The sequence below is a fragment of the Bos indicus x Bos taurus genome, chromosome 13 (genome assembly GCF_003369695.1).
Source record: "Bos indicus x Bos taurus breed Angus x Brahman F1 hybrid chromosome 13, Bos_hybrid_MaternalHap_v2.0, whole genome shotgun sequence".
NCBI classification, from domain to species: domain Eukaryota; kingdom Metazoa; phylum Chordata; class Mammalia; order Artiodactyla; family Bovidae; genus Bos; species Bos indicus x Bos taurus.
In genome coordinates, this window is record NC_040088.1 from 29,984,244 (window position 1) to 30,003,526 (window position 19,283).

The 19,283-nt window shown below is 39.7% G+C and overlaps 1 protein-coding gene and 1 pseudogene across 1 annotated transcript in view; both read right to left on the bottom strand.

The window, feature by feature from the left end:
- The window catches only part of LOC113903307 (signal-regulatory protein beta-1-like), a 36,396-nt gene extending 17,697 nt beyond the window's left edge, over positions 1-18,699 (bottom strand). The window contains 1 exon segment of the mRNA XM_027559263.1: positions 18,561-18,699. Coding sequence (XP_027415064.1) covers positions 18,561-18,690 — 130 coding nt within the window. The 5' untranslated portion in view covers positions 18,691-18,699.
- On the bottom strand, positions 3,510-4,452 carry LOC113903308 (annotated as a pseudogene).
- Positions 18,700-19,283: the final 584 nt, after the last annotated feature.

Here is a 19,283-nt window from a genome sequence, read left to right on the forward strand (position 1 = left end):
AAAACCTTTATGAACCAATGTCCCCTTTCCCTAGAAATACACATTCTCATGTCGGACTTAGCTCCAATGACCTGGATACTTGAGTGACAGTGATATGTAGAGCTCCCAACACACAATGAATATGAAGTTTAAGAAGAAAGTAAAACATTGATCCAAGTGTTTGGAATTTTTTTCCAATGACATGGTCATGTTATATTAGTTACCTAAGGCTCTGAGAGAAATTATCAAACATTTAGTGGTTTAAAATGACAGTCTCATTATAATGCTGGATGTCAAAGTACCAAAAATTATATTATTGGACTAAAATCAAGGAGTCAGCTGGGAGATATTTCTCCTGGAGGCGGTGATCATTGCCTCTCCAAATTCTTGAGACTGTCTGCACTCCTTTTCTCATGGTTTCCATCTTTTTATGAGCCAGTCTTGCTTCCATTGTCACTTGTGCTTCTCTCACTTTGGCTTTCCTGCCTCCTTTTTATAAGGGTGTATTGGTTCACAATGATAATCTGGGTTATTCTCCCCATCATTTTAGTTCAGTTCAGTCTCTCAGTTGTGTCCGACTCTTTGTGACCCCATGAATCACAGCACATCAGGCCTCCCTGTCCATCACACACTCCCAGAATTCACTCAGACTCACGTCCATCGAGTCAGTGGTGCCATCCAGTCACCTCATCCTCTGCTGTCCCCTTCTCCTCCTGCCCCCAATCCCTCCCAGCATCAGAGTCTTTTCCAAAGTGTCAACTCTTTGCATGAGGTGGCCAAAGTACTGGAGTTTCAGCTTTAGCATCATTCCTTCCAAGGAAATCCCAGGGCTGATCTCCTTCAGAATGGACTGGTTGGATCTCCTTGCAGTCCAAGGGACTCTCAAGAGTCTTCTCCAACACCACAGTTCAAAAGCATCAATTCTTCGGTGCTCAGCTTTCTTCACAGTCCAACTCTCACATCCATACATGACCACAGGAAAAACCATAGCCTTGACTAGACGGACCTTTGTTGGCAAAGTAATGTCTCTGCTTTTCAATATGCTATCTAGGTTGGTCATAACTTTCCTTCCAAGGAGTAAGCGTCTTTTAATTTCATGGCTGCAGTCACCATCTGCAGTGATTTTGGAGCCCCTCAAAGTAGCCTGACACTGTTTCCACTGTTTCCCCATCTATTTGCCATAAAGTTATGGGACCAGATGCCATGATCTTCATTTTCTGAATGTTGAGCTTTAAGCCAACTTTTTCACTCTCCTCTTTCACTTTCATTAAGAGGCTTTTTAGTTCCTCTTCACTTTCTGCCATAAGGGTGGTGTCATCTGCATATCTGAGGTTATTGATATTTCTCCCAGCAATCTTGATTCCAGCTTATGCTTCTTCCAGCCCAGCATTTCTCATGATGTATTCTGCATAGAAGTTTAATAAGCAGGATGACAATATATAGCCTTGACATACTCTTTTTCCAATTTGGGACCGGTCTGTTGTTCCATGTCCAGTTCTAACTGTTGCTTCCTGACCTGCACACAAATTTCTCAAGAGGCAGGTCAGGTGGTCTGGTATTCCCATCTTTTGAAGAATTTCCCACAGTTTATTGTGATCCACACAGTCAAAGGCTTTGGCATAGTCAATAAAGCAGAAATAGATGTTTTTCTGGAACTCTCTTGCTTTTTCCATGATCCAGCGGATGTTGGCAATTTGATCTCTGGTTCCTCTGCCTTTTCAAAAACCAGCTTGAACATCTGGAATTTCACAGTTCACGTATTGCTGAAGCCTAACTTGGAGAATTTTGAGCATTACTTTACTAGCGTGTGAGATGAGTGCAATTGTGCGGTAGTTTGAGCATTCTTTGGCATTGCCTTTCTTTGGGATTGGAATGAAAACTGACCTTTTCCAGTCCTTTGGCCACTGCTGAGTTTTCCAAATTTGCTGGCATATTGACTGCAGCACTTTTACAGCATCATCTTTCAGGATTTGAAATAGCTCAACTGGAATTCCATCACCTCCACTAGCTTTGTTCGTAGTGATGCTTTCTAAGGCCGACTTGACTTCACATTCCAGGATGTCTGGATCTAGGTCAGTGATCACACCATCGTGATTATCTGGGTCGTGAAGATCTTTTTTGTACAGTTCTTCTGTGTATTCTTGCCACCTCTTCTTAATATCTTCTGCTTCTGTTAAGTCCATACCATTTCTGTCTTTTATCGAACCCATCTTTGCATGAAATATTCCCTTGGTATCTTTAATTTTCTTGAAGAGGTTTCTAGTCTTTCCCATTCTGTTGTTTTCCTCTATTTCTTTGCATTGATCACTGAGGAAGTCTTTCTTTTTTTTTTGACAAAATTACATGATTTATTCATTCACACATTTTTATAAATCTAACCAAATGAATTTGACAGCTAATTATATAAAATTATCAATATCAACAAGAGTATACATTACTTCCTTTCCAAGTTTTTTTAAAATGAAAGTTGATTTACAATTCTGTATCTTTATAAAAGTTTTTTTTAAGATACTACCATTCATCCTCCATTTTTATGAAACTTATATGAAAAACTATATTATTAATTCAATCACAAGCCATATTAAAATTATGTTAATTTGTATTCACCTTTAAGCTAGAAGATATTCAGTTAAAGTGTAATAAAAGTATGTGGTTTACTAACTCTTCATTTAGAAAGACTGAGGCATATTTGCCAAGGGACTGATTAACTACAACTTATATCAGTAATCTTAAAATGCTAAGAACCTGGTGACTCCACTTTCAGTTTTCATAGTAAAAAATGAAATGCTGTCTACCATGCTCAGGACCCACATCACAATTACTGAGAAAGACTTATGGGTTTACTAATGTCAAAATCACAGACTAACGCTGTCAAGAAAGTCAAAAGTGTAATTTCTAAACATTTAAACAAAGTGGTAGATTACTTGATTTTTTTTTAATTTTATAAACAGCTAATAGCAATATGTATAAACAATGTAGTTTAAAATAACAAACTTAAATATTGAGATTTCATTAAAAATATGTCATTTGCAGAAAACCTAAATTTAAACAAAGATGCCATTTTAGGTTACCTATACAGAGAAAGAAGTTATGTTCATTAAGAATTTTGTTCCACAGAAGACAATAAAAACACACTGAAGAAAAACATATACTGCAAAAAAATTAAAAAAGGAAAAACAATGCCTCCTGTAGTTTTATTTCACCACAGATTAATTTATGGTCCACCTAATGTGATTCAGGATAAAGTGTTAGGAACTACAATTTTCTTCTTCATAGGCAAAGAGTCGCAAGTTTCTGTTCTCTGATTATGTGAGCAAATAAAAAAACCTCTACTATAAAGATTGCACAAAATCTAGGCTTCCCTTTCTGGCTCACTTTCAAATACCAACAACTACAAACAAATTTTTCAAAATATAATTTGTAACCTTCAGGTAAGTATAAATTAGTTTTATCTAGGCTTGCATCATTTAGCTTCTTATACAATCTATCTTTTTAAAATATATAATCTATCTTGTAATTAAGAAACAAAATTAAAGCTAAGAGGTATTTATATCACTTAATTATACACCTATGTTGATTATGCAGATATCTCTAAAGTTATAACTTTACTAAAAGCAATAATATTCCAAATACAAAAACATCTCTTTTATTGCTTTACACTGTGAGCTAAAGTAAAAACTCAGAGAAGAGATTCAATATATGGAATATGGAAAAGCCTTAGAAGCTTTAATTCTAAGGAGTCCAGTTCATTTCTTCTAAGCAGAGAAACTCACAGTATTTCTTCAGCTTTCAAATTCTAGACATTCAAACTGCCATTGTGCCCTGCAAAAAATCATCATATACGAAACTCACAACCCCTTGTTGCAAATGGTCTCTTCTAAAGAAATCTGTCAATGCTCGAAGCTTCACACAGCAAGCAACATAATCATCAAAGAAGATTCGGCCATTCTTGCTGTAACGTTTGACAATGGTAGTTACTGTTTGAGGAGTCAACCTATAACCCATAGCAGCAATGGCTTGATTCAGTTCATGATGCTCTACTGAGCCACTTCCATCTTTATCAACAGTTATGAAGTTTTGCTTCCAGGAGTTAAGAGCTGCCCAAAGTTCTTGGAATTCATTAAATCCCATTTTTCCTGAGTGATCTCTATCCAACATGGCAATCATAATTCTGCAGGTTTCCAAACTGAAGGGAGAATAAGTTCCACTAATTCCAGACTGTGTTAAACACTTCTGAAGTTCTTCAGCATCCACTTCACCATCCTGGCCAGCAATGGCAAGGAAGCATTTCCACATGGGGTCTCCTGTTGAAATACTGCCTGGATAAGCTAGGTGTCCAGGGTATCCTGGCTGTCCCAGTGGATTGCCAAACCCTCCTCCGTATCCCGGGTAGGCCATAACAATCTTGCGAGCTGCAGCCGTAGAGCCGGCGACCGCCCGGCTGGGAGAGAAGTGGAGCTCTAGGTGCAGGTGCAGGTGAGCCATGATCCAACTACTGTTGGCAATTTTCTCTCTGGTTCCTCTGCCTCTTTAAAACCCAGCTTGTACATCTGGAAGTTCTCAGTTCAGGTACTGCTGAAGCCTAGCTTGAAGGATTTGGAGCATTACCTTGCTAGCATGTGAAATGAGCATATTATATGGTACTTTGAACATTCTCAGTTCAGGTACTGCTGAAGCCTAGCTTGAAGGATTTGGAGCATTACCTTGTTAGCATGTGAAATGAGCATATTGTATGGTACTTTGAACATTCTTTGGCATTGCCTTTCTCTGGGATTGGAATGAAAACTGATCTTTTCCAGTCCCGTGGCCACTACTGAGTTTTCCAAATTCGCTAGCATAATGAACGCAGCACTTTCACAGCATCATCCTTTAGGATTTTAAATAGCTCAGGTGGAATTCTGTCACCTCTACTAGCTTTGTTGGTAGTAATGCCTCCTAAGGCCCACTTGACTTCAGACTCCAAGATGTCTGGCTCTAGGTGAGTGACCATACCATCATGGTTATCCAGGTCATTAAGAGCTTTTTTGGTACAGTTTCTCTGTTATTTTCTTGCCACCTCTTAATCTCTTCTGCCCTGTTAAGTCTTTACCATTTCTGTCCTTTATCATGCCCAAACTTGCATGAAATGTTTCCTTAATATCTCCAATTTTCTTGAACAGATCTCTAGCCTTTCCCATTCTATTGCTTTCCTCTATTTCTTTGCAATGTTCATTGAAGAAGGCTTTCTTATCTCTCCTTGCTATTCTCTGGAACTCTGCATTCAGTTGGGTATATCTTTGCATTTCTCCCTCACCTTTCACGTCTCTTCTTTCCTCAGCTATTTGTAAAGCCTCCTCAGACAGCCACTTTGCCTTCTTTCACTTCTTTTTCTTGGGGATAGTTTTGGTCACCACCTCCTGTACAATGCTACAAACCTCCATACGTAATTCTTCAGGCATTCTGTTTACCAGATCTAATCCCTTGAATCTGTTTGTCACTTCCATTGTTTAATCATAAGGGATTTGATTATATCATACCTGAATGGTCCAGTGATTTCCCCCACTTTCTTCAATTTAAGCCTGAATTTTGCAATAAGGAGCTCATGATCTGAGCCACAGTTAGCTCCAGCTCTTGTTTTTGCTGATTGTATAGAACTTCTCCATCTTTGGCTGCAAAGAATATAACTACTCTGATTTTGATATTGACCATCTGGTGGTGTCCATGTGTAGAGTCGTCTCTTGTGTTGTTGGAATAGGTTGTTTGCTATGACCAGTGTGTTCTCTTGACAAAATTCTGTTAGCATTTGCCCTGATTCATTTTGTACTCTAAGGTCAAACTTGCCTGTTACTCTGAATATCTCTTGATTTCCTACTTTTGCATTCCAATCCCCTATAAGAAAAAGACTTTTTTTTTTTTTTTTTTTGGTGTTGGTTATAGAAGGTGCTGTAGATCTTTACAGAACCAGTCAACTTCAGCTTCTACAGCATCAGTGGCTGGGGCATAGACCTGGATACTGTGACGTTAAATGGTTTGCCTTGGAAAGGAACTTGAGATAATTCTGTGATTTTTGAGATTGCATCCAAGTCAAGGCTGTATATTGTCACCCTGATTATTTAACTTCTATGCAGAGTACATCATGAGAAATGCTGGGCTGGAAGAAGCACAAGCTGGAATCAAGATTGCCGGGAGAAATATCAATAACCTCAGATATGCAGATGACACCACCCTTATGGCAGAAAGTGAAAAAGAACTAAAGAGCCTCTTGATGAAAGTGAAAGAGGAGAGTGAAAAAGTTGGCTTAAAGCTCAACATTCAGAAAACAAAGATCATGGCATCCGGTCCCATCACTTCATGGCAAATAGATGGGGAAACAGTGGAAACAATGGCTGACTTTATTTTTCTGGGCTCCAAGATTGCTACAGATGGTGATTGCAGCAATGAAATTAAGAGACGCTTACTCCTTGGAAGGAAAATTATGGCCAACCTAGACAGCATACTAAAAAGCAGAAACATTACTTTGCCAACAAAGGTCCGTCTAGTCAAGGCTGTGGTTTTTCCAGTGGTCATGTATGGATGTGAGAGTTGGACTATAAAGAAAGCTGAGCGCCAAAGAATTGATGTTTTTGAACTGTGGTGTTGGAGAAGACTCAGGAGAGTCCCTTGGACTGCAAGGAGATCCAACCAGCCAATCCTAAAGGAGATCAGTCCTGATTGTTCATTGGAAGGACTGATGCTGAAGCTGAAACTCCACTACTTTGGCCACCTGATGCAGAGAGCTGACTCTTTTGAAAAGACCCTGATGCTGGGAAAGATTGAGGGCAGGAGGAGAAGGGGACGACAGAGGATGAGATGGTTGGATGGCATTACCGACATGGTTGATGGACATGGGTATGGGTGGACTCCGGGAGTTGGTGATGGACAGGGAGGCCTGGCGTACTGCAATTCATGGGATCGCAAAGAGTTGGACACGACTGAGCGACTGAACTGAGCTGAACTGAACGGCATTTCAGACTCTCGTTGACTATGAGAGATACTCCGTTTCTTCTAAGTGAGAGATATTATGGTCATCTGAATTAAATTTGCCAATTCCCATCCATTTTAGTTCACTGATTCCTAAGATGTTGATGTTCACTCTTGCCATCTCCTGCTTGACTATATCCAGTTTACCTTGATTCATGGACCTAACATTCCAGGTTTCTATGCAATAGTATTCTTTACAGCATCAAACTTTACTTTCACCACCAGCTGCTGCTGCTTAGTCACTTCAGTCATGTCTGATTCTTTGCGATCCTATGGACTGTAGCCTGCCAGGCTCCTCTGTCCATGGGATTTTCCAGGCAAGAATACTGGAGTGGGTTGCCATGCCCTCCTCCAGGGGATCTTCCTGACCCAGGGATCAAAAACATGTTTCCTGTGGTTCCTGCATTGCAGCCAGATTCTTTACCGCTGAGCCACTGGGAAAGCCCTTCACCACCAGACACATCCACAACTGAGCACCGTTTCCACTTTGACCCAGTTACTTCATTCTTTCTGGAGCTATTAGTAATTGCCCTCTACTCTTTCCCAGTAGAGTATTGAACACCTTTCAATCTGGGAGGGTTCATCCTCACTTCCTTACTCAGATTTATTTCTAAGTATTTTATTTCAGGGGCTGTAATTTTTAAAAGGTATTGTCTTTTTTTTTTTAACATTCCGTTTCTGATATTTTGTTGTTAGTATAAGGAAATGCAACCAATTTCTCTGTATTAATCCTCTATTCTGCTGAATTGCAGAATTCGTTGATCAGTTCTAGTGTGTTTTGTGTGGAATCTTTAAGATTTTCTGTATACAGTATCATGCCATCTGCATGTATTGACATTTCACCTCTTCTCTTCCCATTTGGATACCTTTCATTTCTTGCTTTGATTTCTGTGGCTGGGACTTCCAAAAGTATGCTTAATAGAAGAGGTGAGAGTAAGTATCCTTGTCTTGTTCTTGATTTTAGTGGAAAACCTTTCAGCTTTTCATCATTGAATATTATATTAGCTGTGGGTTTGTCATAAATAGCTTTTATTATATTGAGATATGTTCCCTGTATATCCACTTTGGTTAGTTTTTATCATGAACAGATGTTGAATTTTGTGAAATGCTTTTTCTGCATCTATTGAAGTGATTATGTGGTTTTGTCTATTATTTTTTTATGAAGTATATCACATTGATTGATTTGCATATGTTGAACCACACTTGTGAACTTGACATGAATCCAACTTGGTTGTGGTGTATGATCTTGTTTATGTGTTAGATTTGGCTTGATAATATTTTGTTGAGAATTTTTACATCTATTTTCATCAAAAAACTGGGCTGTAACTTTCTTTTTGTGGTATCTGTGTCTGGTTTTGGTATCAGAGTCATGGTGGCTTCATAGAATGCCCTTAGGAGTGCTTTTTCCTTTTTAATATTTTGGAAGAGTTTGAGAAGAATTAATGTAAGTTCTTCTACATATGTTTGGTAGAATTTGCCTGTGAAGCCATCTGGTTCCAGACTTTTGTTTATAAGGAATTTTTTTTTCTTAATTACATATTCTACGTCACCTCTAGTAACAGGTCTGTTCAAATTGTCAACTTCTTCTTGATTCATTTTTGGTAGGTATATGTTTCTAGAAACTTGTCTGTTTCTTTTAGGTTGTTAAATGTTTTGGCATATAATTGTTCATAGTATTCTCTTATGGGTTTTTGCATTTCTAAGGTATTGGATATTGTGTCTCCATTTTCATTTCTTATTTTGTTTATTTGGGCTCTCTCTTTTCTTCTTGGTGATTCTGGCCAGAGGTTTATCATCTTGTTTACCCTTTCAAAGAGCCAGTTCTAGGTTTTATTGATTTTTTTTTTACTACTTTTAAAAAAAATCTCTGTTTTATTTATTTCCTCTCTGATCTTTATTATCTCCTCCCTTTAGGCTTTGTTTGTTCTTCTTTTGGGGACAAACTGACTTTAGGTTTTGTTTGTTCTTCTTTTTCCAATTCTTTTAAGTGGTAGGTCAGTTTGTTTATTTGAGATTTTTCTTTTTTTTCTTTTGATGAAACCCTGTATTGCTGTGAACTTCCCTCTCAGGATGGCTTTTGCTACATTCCACAGATTTTGTGTGGCTGTGCTCTTATTGTCATTTGTCTCAAGGTGTTTTTTGATTTCCTCTTTGATTTCATCACTTACCCAATTGGTATGTTACTAGCATGTAGTTTGTTCTCCATGTAATTGTTCTCATTTCTTTTTCTGTGGTTCATTTCTAGTTTCATGCTGTTGTAGTCAGAAAAGATGCAGGAGATGATTTCTACACTCTTAAATTTGTTGAGACCTGTTTCGTGTCCCAATATGTGATCAGTCCAAGAGAATGTTTCATATACACTTGAAACAAATGTTTTCTGTTTTTTAAAAAAAATTTTATAATCTCCTGAAAATATCAGTGAAGTCTAACTGTTCTATTATATCATTTAGGATCTCTGCTGCCTTATTGATTTTCTGTCTATATCCGTCCATTGATGTGAGTGGGGAGCTAATGTAGCCTATGATTATTTTATTCCTATCAACTTCTCCCTTTATTTCTGTTAGTATGTGTTTTGTGTATTTCAGTGCTCCTATATTCAGTTCAGTTCAGTTCAGTCGCTCAGTTGTGTTTGACTCTTTGTGAACCCATGAATTGCAGCACGCCAGGCCTCCCTGTCCATCACCCACTCCCAGAGTTCACTCAGACTCATGTCCATCGAGTCAGTGGTGCCATCCAGCCATCTCATCCTCTGTCGTCCCCTTCTCCTCCTGCCCCCAATCCCTCCCAGCATCAGAGTCTTTTCCAATGAGTCAACTCTTCACATGAGGTGGCCAAAGTACTGGAGTTTCAGCTTTAGCATCATTCCTTCCAAAGAAATCCCAGGGCTGATCTCCTTCAGAATGGACTGGTTGGATCTCCTTGCAGTCCAAGGGACTCTCAAGAGTCTTCTCCAACACCACAGTTCAAAAGCACCAATTCTTCAGCACTCAGCTTTATTCACAGTCTAACTCTCACATCCACACATGACCACTGGAAAAACCATAGCCCTGACTAGACGGACCTTTGTTGGCAAAGTAATGTCTCTGCTTTTCAATATGCTATCTAGGTTGGTCATAACTTTCCTTCCAAGGAGTAAGTGTCTTTTAATTTCATGGCTGCAGTCACCACCTGCAGTGATTTTGGAGCCCAAAAAATAAAGTCTGACACTGTTTCCACTGTTTCCCCATCTATTTCCCATGAAGTGATGGGACCAGATGCCATGATCTTCATTTTCTGAATGTTGAGCTTTAAGCCAACTTTTTCACTCTCCTCTTTCACTTTCATCAAGAGGTTTTTTAGTTCCTCTTCACTTTCTTCCATAAGGGTGGTATCATCTGCATATCTGAGGTTATTGATATTTCTCCCAGCAATCTTGATTCCAGCTTGTGCTTCTTCCAGCCCAGCATTTCTCATGATGTACTCTGCATAGAAGTTAAATAAGCAGGGTGACAATATACAGCCTTGACGTACTCTTTTTCCTATTTGGAACCAGTCTGTTGTTCCATGTCCAGTTCTAACTGTTGCTTCCTGACCTTCATACAAATTTCTCAAGAGGCAAATCAGGTAGTCTGGTATTCCCATCTCTTGAAGAATTTTCCACAGTTTATTGTGATCCACACAGTCAAAGGCTTTGGCATAGTCAATAAAGCAGAAATAGATGTTTTTCTGGAACTCTCTTGCTTTTTCCATGATCCAGAGGATGTTGGCAATTTGATCTCTGGTTCCTCTGCCTTTTCTAAAACCAGCTTGAACATCTGGAAGTTCATGGTTCATGTATTACTGAAGCCTGGCTTGAAGAATTTTGAGCATTACTTTACTAGCTTGTGAGATGAATGCGGTAGTTTGAGCATTCTTTGGCATTGCCTTTCTTTGGGATTGGTATATTAGGTGAATATATTTTGATAAGTATTAAAACCTATTCTTATATTGATTCTTTTATCAATGTATAGTGGCCTTGTTATTTATCTTTATGGCCTTTGTTTTAAAGTCTGTTTTGTATGATGTGAGTATTGTGACCTCGCCTTTCTTGCCATTTCTGTTTGCATGAAATATCTTTTTCCATCCCCTTACTCTCAATTGATGTGTATCTTTTGCCCTAAAGTGAATCTCCTGAAGGCAGCATACTGTAGGCTCTTACTTTTTAAAATCCAATATGCCACTATGTGTCTTTTGATTGGAGCATTCATTCCATCGATATTTAAATTAATTATTGATAAATATGTATTTATTATCAATTTATGCCTTGTTTTCCCATCGATTTTATATTTCTATATTGTCTCTTTCTTTTCCCTTTTGTGGTTTGATGATTTTCTTTTATATTATACTCATGTTTTTGGTTTTTGTGACTCTATTGTATGTTTTTGATATGTGTTTACCATGTTTCTCAAGTATGTTAACCCCATCATATATCTACTTGCCTTAGACTGATAGTCATATAGGTTCAAACACTTTCTAGGAAATTTTTTAAGGGTATATTTTCCTACTCTCCTTCCCTACATTTCATCAATATGATTCTGATGTCCCCTTTTACATCTTCATATTAATCCTTTTGCTGTTCACTGTCTTTATCATCACTTCCACAGAATTTTTATTTTAAAATATGTGTATTAGCTTATTTAGGTGATCTGTTTTTCAATTGTGATTTACTCTTTCCTATATGTTCGTACTCCTTTTCTAGGTAGTGAAGACTTTTCAATGTTTCTTTTAGAATAGGTTTAGTATTGATGTTTTCTTTTAGCTTTGCTTGTCTGAAAAATTCTTTATCACTCCTTCCACTCTAAATAAATATCTTGGTGGGTAGAAGATCCTAGGTTGCAGATTTTTCCCTTTTAGGACTTTGAATCAATGTCTTGCCACCCCCTCTGGCCTGCAATCCTTCTGTAGAGAAATCTGCTGATAGCCTTTTGAGGGTTCCCTTGTAGTTAACTCTTTGTTTATCTCTTGCTACCTTTTAGAATTCTCTAACTTTTGCCATTTTTATTTTAATATGCCTTGGTATAGATCTGTTTGGGTTTATGGTATTTGGGACCCTTTGAGCTTCCTGTTCCTGAATACCAGTTTCCTTCTTTAGATTTGGGAAGTTTCTAGCCTTAATTTCTTCAAATTTTTGACTCCCCTTTCTCTTTCTTTCCTTTCTGGAATCTCTATTACGTGTAGGTTTTCAAGCTTTTTGTTATTCCATAAGTCTCATATTTTTTTATTGCTTTTATTGCTTTGGTTTCCTTTTGCTTGAATGTCTGTATACTTTTCTGACTCAGTGATTTTCATTATTCTATCTTCCAGATCACTTTTTTTCCTTCTGCATTATTTTTTCTGCTATTCATTGCCTTTAGTTCACTTTTCATCTCAGAAAATGATTTTTCTAGTTCCTTTTTACAATATTTTGCATTTCTGTTGATAGCCTGCTTAATTCTTTTAGTATTTTCATTATTTCCCTTTTCAAATCAGTGTCTATTAGTCTAAAAACGTCTGTCATTGTTTGTTCTTTCAGGGGAATTCTCTTGGTCTTTTAACTGGAAGTGATTCTTTGCGTCTTCATTTTACCTATACTTTTCTTATTCTGTGAGTTTAGAAGAAAAGATATCTACTGTGGTCTTGAAGGACTATTTCTTGGGGAGCATCCCTGCGTAGTTTGTGTGGGTTTAATATTTTTGGTGCAGAGGCTATTTTCAGTGTGGATGCCTGCCACCTCTTCCCTCAGCGTATGTTCACCATTATTGCCTTGATGGGGGTGTGCAGATGTGGTGGCTGGTGCCTTGTTCTTGGGTTCGTGGTAGTGGTGGTCACTCACACATGCCTTGGAGCTCATTATGGGAGTGGACGTAGCTCTTGACCATTCCTGTAGCCCCAGGGCACAACAGTGCCCTCCTGAGTGCAACTACTTCTAAACAAGGGCTTGGCAGGAGTGACTGGTGATACCTCCTGGAGCTGTGTAGGCAGTATCTTGCCACCTGAGAGCAGAGAAAATGGTGGGTCCTACCCCTCCCCTTGCACACCCCTCAAACAATACACCCTCAGGTGAGGTCATATCAGGCTCCTGCACCTTCAGGCTATTTCCACACAATCCTTTGCCAGGGTCTGATCTCTGAATCCTGAGCTACAAGCACCCAGCTCCCACCCAATGGGCCCATGATTTTCTCAGGCTGGGGAGTGCTGATCAATGGCACTGACCATCCGTGCAAGTCTCTGTCTGGTCTAGCTACTGCAAACCAGGTGTTGTATTCTCCTCTGAGACTCTGAAGCTCCCCCTCTCTCCCAGCTTATATCCCTACTGGTGAGGAGACTTCCTAGAGTGCAAGAACCTGTCTCTTTCACAGTTCTCCCCAAGGTGTGCAGATCCCCTCCTGATTCCTGTCTTACTTTCTTCTTTTTTTCTTTTGTCCTATCCGGTTGCATGGAGATTTTCCTGCCATTTCAAAAGTCTAAGTTCTGCCAGTGCTCAGTAAATATTGTGAAAATTGTTCTGTATGTAAATGTATTTTTGAAGTATTTGTGGGAGAAGGTGAGCTTCTCCTACTTCACAATTTTGATTGCTCCTCCTATGTTGGGGGATTATTTTCTATCTATCACACATATCTGTCCTGACAGTTACAGAAACCAGTTGCCATAACAAAAATCTATGTATGTGTCATTGTCACGCAGGATGAATGAGGAGGCAAATTAATGGAATCTGAATGAGGGTTATTCAAGCAACTCACCAGTCAAACAGTTTGAAAAATCAAACTAGATCAATAACAGAAACAGAAATAAGATATTCACCAATACATAAAAATCAAGCAACATACTCTTAAAAAATCAGTAGGTAAAAGATGAAATCACCAGGGGAATTAGAGAATGCCTGGAGACAAATGAAAACATAAACACATAATATAAATACATGTGAGATGCACAGAAAGCAACTGTAAAGGGAAATCCTACTATTCAGCAACAAAATAACAAACAACTCAACTTAAAAATGATCAAAAAAATTGAACAGGCATTTCTCCAAAGAATATATGTAGACAGTCAACAAGCATATAAAACAGTGCTCAACATCACTACTAATTGGAACATGCAAATTAAAACCACAGTGAGCTAGCCCTAAATATCCTCCAGCAATCCCATTGCTGGGCATACACACTGACGAAACCAGAATTGAAAGAGACACATGTACCCCAATGTTCATCACAGCACTGTTTATAATAGCCAGGACATGGAAGCAACCTAGATGTCCATCAACAGATGAATGGATAAGAAAGCTGTGGTACATATACACAATGGAGTATTACTCAGCCATTAAAAAGAATACATTTGAATCAGTTCTAATGAGGTGGGTGAAACTGGAGCCTATTGTACAGAGTGAAGTAAGCCAGAAAGAAAAACACCAATACAGTATACTAATGCATATATATGGAATTTAGAAAGATGGTAACAATAACCCTGTATATGAGACAGCCAAAGAGACACTGATGTATAGAACAGTCTTTTGGACTCTGTGGGAGAGGGAGAGGGTGGGGTGATTTGGGAGAATGGCATTGAAATACGTATAATATCATATATGGAACAAGTCGCCAGTCCAGGTTCGATGCACGATACTGGATGCTTGGGGCTGGTGCACTGGGACGACCCAGAGGGATGGTATGGGAGGGAAGAGGGAGGAGGGTTCAGGATGGGGAACACATGTATACCTGTGGCGGATTCATTTTGATATTTGGCAAAACCAATACAATATTGTAAAGTTTAAAAATAAAAAAATTTTTTAAAAATTAAATAAATGTAAAACAGAAGTCCTGCAAGTGTATAGACAGAAACTTCTTTCTTAGACCCAAGAGCATTGACATATATGCCATCAGATCACACCTGTATAGTTTATGGCTCAAATAGCAACAGGAGCTTATTCAGACTTTGCTGGAGATGAACTCCATCAGACTGAAGTAAAAATAAACGTTTGTAACTGCCAAAAACAAAAACAAAAACAAAACAAAACAAAACTGAAAATAAGGGTCATGCCAAAGAATTGATGCTTTTGAACTGTGGTGTTGGAGAAGACTCTTGAAAGTCCCTTGGACTGCAAGGATATCTAACCAGTCCATTCTGAAGGAGATCAGCCCTGGGATTTCTTTGGAGGGAATGATGCTGAAGCTGAAACTCCAGTACTTTGGCCACCTCATGTGAAGAGTTGACTCTTTGGAAAAGACTCTGATGCTGGGAGGGATTGGGGGCCGGAGGAGAAGGGGACAACAGAGGATGAGATGGCTGGATGGCAATGCTGACTCAATGGACGTGAGTCTGAGTGAACTCCGGGAGTTGGTGATGGACAGGGAGGCCTTGCGTGCTGCAATTCATGGGGTCGCAAAGAGTTGGTCACGACTGAGTGACTGAACTGAACTGAACAAATTTTCCAGGTTAATTTCATTGCCTCACTGACTATCTAGTTTCAGGAGATACAGGGAAATACAAACACATTCTTTCTTATCTGAAATATCCTATTAAACATGCATAAGCCTAATTGCTGGGATGTAAATCAAAAGAACAAGTTGTTTTGATGCCACAAACAAATCCTGTTTTGTTTTTTTTTTTCTATTTCTTCCCTACTCTTTAGGAAGAACATGTGTGGTTCACCTGAGCAGAGTGTGAACTGACAAGTCCACCCACTAAGCACTATTTGGGGCTTCCCTCGTAGCTCAACTGGTAAAGAATCTGCCTGCAATGCAGGAGATATAGGTTGGGAAGATTCCCTGAAGAAGGGAAAGGCTACCCACACCAGTGTTCTGGCCTGGAGAACTCCATGGACTGTATAGTCCATGGGATTGCAAAGAGTCGGACACAACTGAGTGACTTTTGCTTAAGCACTATTTGTAACCAATTATGCCTCCTAACCGGAGAAGGCAATGACCCACTCACCCCACTCCAGCACTCTTGCCTGGAAAATTCCATGGTCGGAGGAGCCTGGTGGGCGGCAGTCCATGGGGTCGCTAAGAGTGAGACATGACTGAGCGACTTCACTTTCACTTTTCACTTTCATGCATTGGAGAAGGAAATGGCAACCCACTCCAGTGTTCTTGCCTGGAGAATCCCAGGGACTGGTGGGGGGGCCTGGTGGGCTGCCGTCTATGGGGTCACACAGAGTTGGACACGACTGAAGTGACTTAGCAGCAGCAGCATGCCTCCTAACAAGAGTGCATCCTATTACAGGGAAGGTCCTGTGATGTGTCAACATCATCAAATGGTTTAGTTTTTAAAGTCTGAAAAAGAAGACTGAGGTTGGGGAAGGTGAACTGCTAAGACAAAAACGGGAAGAAACATGAAAAAAAGTTGGAGAGAGAAATGGAGGGAGTAGAGAAGAGGGATCAGAGAATCAAGGAATAGGAAAAAAAAATCTCTACAATCATAAATCAATAATTTTTTAATTTACATCTTTGGCCCAGGTCTTTCCTCTGAACTTGCTTGTCCAACTATCCACTTGTCATGATTTTTAGATAGAAATAGATATCTCACAGTTAACAACATCTGAAACCAAACTGAATCTCCTCCCAACCCCTGCCACCCTCTGTATCTCAGCTGAGCCACCATACTTCTTCTAGATGCACAAATCTCAAAACCATAGTCTTTTCTCCCACCACACATCCTATGCATCAGAAAATCCTCTTCAGCATGCACCCAGAACCTGAATTTTTTCCCTCTTATCTCTACTAGCTACTGTCCAGGTGCTAGCCATTTTTACGTCTTCTTTTTTGCATGTATATCATAACCTCAAATGTTCTAGTTGCTTCTATGTCCTCAGTAGTGTATTGTCAACCAAATGCCAGAATGAATATATGGCTTGGGGAAAACAAAAGTGACTTGTATGTATGCAAGAAGCAGAAGAGCCCAGAAGAAGAAAACCACAAACCCTCTTCCCCACACTCCCCGCTCTGCAACTTATTGACAGAAGTGGCTGAAATCTCATGATCATGAGATAGAAGCAGGGCCACAGCATCAAGAAGACCAAAGGTTAAACTCATGAGCTCTAGTATCAGATTGCTTGAATTTAAACTATACCTCTACCATTTACCACTGAGTGACCTTGAACTTCTCCTTGCTCTTTTTTCTTCTCTGTAAGGTAGGGGTGACCAGAGGCTCTAGTTTGGATTTGATGTCACATGAGTAAACAACTGTGAGCATTTCCAACAGTGTCTGGCACAAGACGGATGTGCAAGAAAATGAATAGTTTTTACTCAATAGATTTCCTGAGGTGTGCAGGCTTCAACAAGCATTAGATGATATAGATTCTTATAAATATGGATATAAATATAATTACAGATATGGATATGAGTATATAGATCATATAGGCAAGAGTCTCGGTGTCTTTAATCCCCTCCTTTCTTCCTCACCCCTATCCAGCATGAAAGAGGGGACTCCAAGATGGGTACGCACAAAATTCTACCCATTTACCAAGAACCAAGTTTTCTTAAGAGTTTGAGGAAGGGTAAGCCCTGGTGGCTCAGACGATAAAGAACCTGCCTGGAATGAAGGAGACCTGGGTTCGATCCCTGGGTTGGGAAGATGCCCTGGAGACGGGCATGGCTACCCATTCCAGTATTCTTGCCTGGAAAATTCCATGGACAGAGGAGCCTGGTGGGCTACAATCCATAGTGTCGCAGAGAGTCAGACCCAACTGAGCAACTAACACTTTCACTTTTCCAAGGGATAAATATATAGAGAAGTTAAAAGGAGAGTTGTTGCTGAAAGGCAGCAGAAACTAATTATCTGTCTATGTCATTTCATGTAGAGTGAAAAATGACTCATGGGAAAAATAAGGAAGTCTTTCTGAAATCTCATTTCTGAGAACACTTCCTCATACCCACTCATTCACATACATAAACATACACATATCATGCATCCACAAACATGTATTAAAGTGTAGCCTAGCATGATAGTGTACAAGCTGTTTTGAGGATCAAACACCATTATAACAGATGTTTAAAGCCCAGTTAAAAAAAAAAGTTAGCAGATAGGAACCATCTAACACATCACCAACAAAAGTTTGGGAGTACGCACTGTAAGATTTTTAAATGAGTAGCATGGTGTGTGATGACTTACCTACTATTTACTTCTCTGTTTTCTGATTTTTCTGCAATTAGGCTCCTCTGAGAAGCTGAGCAGCACAACATGGCTCAAAGAATCAATTCTGCAGCTGAACATCCTGGATTTTAATCCTGTGCTCTACTGCCTTAGATGACATTGTGACATTGGTCAAGTTACTCTCTGCCTCAATTTCCCCATCTGCAGTTCACTGTTAATAGTTATCACACTGGGACATTGTGAGAATTAGATAATATGCACAAATCCGTCATGGTTGGTGTTTGAAGTATCTGTTTGGAAGCCTCTGGTAATAGGCTGCAGGTGTGGATCCACAGAGAAAACACTCAGATCCCTGATTTTATGCTCTCAGATAATGTCTACCCCTTGGACTTCTGTAGCATGGATTGAGCACTCATGTTTACATGGAGACCCTAAAAGTACTGGGGCAGTGAAGGTCCAGAAGGCAGGAAAAAGGAGATTCTACCCAAAGGAATACTTACCTGTGAGTCCCAGCAGCAGAGTCAGCAGCAGGCAAAGAGGAGGAGGGTGGACCCAGAAGGCAGGGATGGGCATCGTAGAGGCCTGAGGAGCCCGCTGTGTCCAAATGTGTCCTAGGGAAAACCAGAACATCTGTGCTTGGTGGAGAGGAGAGAAGCCCCACCTCCCAAGATGTAAGAGGAAGTGCCTATGATGATGTGAAATGTTTGTGAAATTGTAATCTGCTTCTGCATTCTAGACAGTTTCTGCTTCTGATGGTGAAATAGAATTCAGACAGAGAAGGCTCATGGAGAGTGAGGAGTTACTTATGTTTTCAGAGAGAGTGAACAAACCTAATAGAAATAAACTTGCTCCTTATTTGGCTAGAACTTGGGGCCACTATTCTCTCCGTTGGGTCCCTGACCTCATTCATGGTGAACCCCAGTTTGGGAGCCCTAGGCAAACTCACAGACCCCAGGAAGAATCTGTGGCTGTGGGCTTGTCCCAAAGTACCAATTCCAGAACTCTAGGACGTGGCTGGCTTGTAGTCTGATTCTACACCTGCCTCAACCAAAAGAAGTTTCTCCAGGGCCTCTCAACCCTGTGGAATGGAAGCAGGTCTGCTCCTGTAATGATTTCTTACTCCAGTCCTTTAAAGATGTAATTAGTAAAATTTAGCCAATTTCACAGTGCAACGTGGATCTCAGAACTTGTATGACCTGCCTCCAAAAAAGGAATCACTTCTT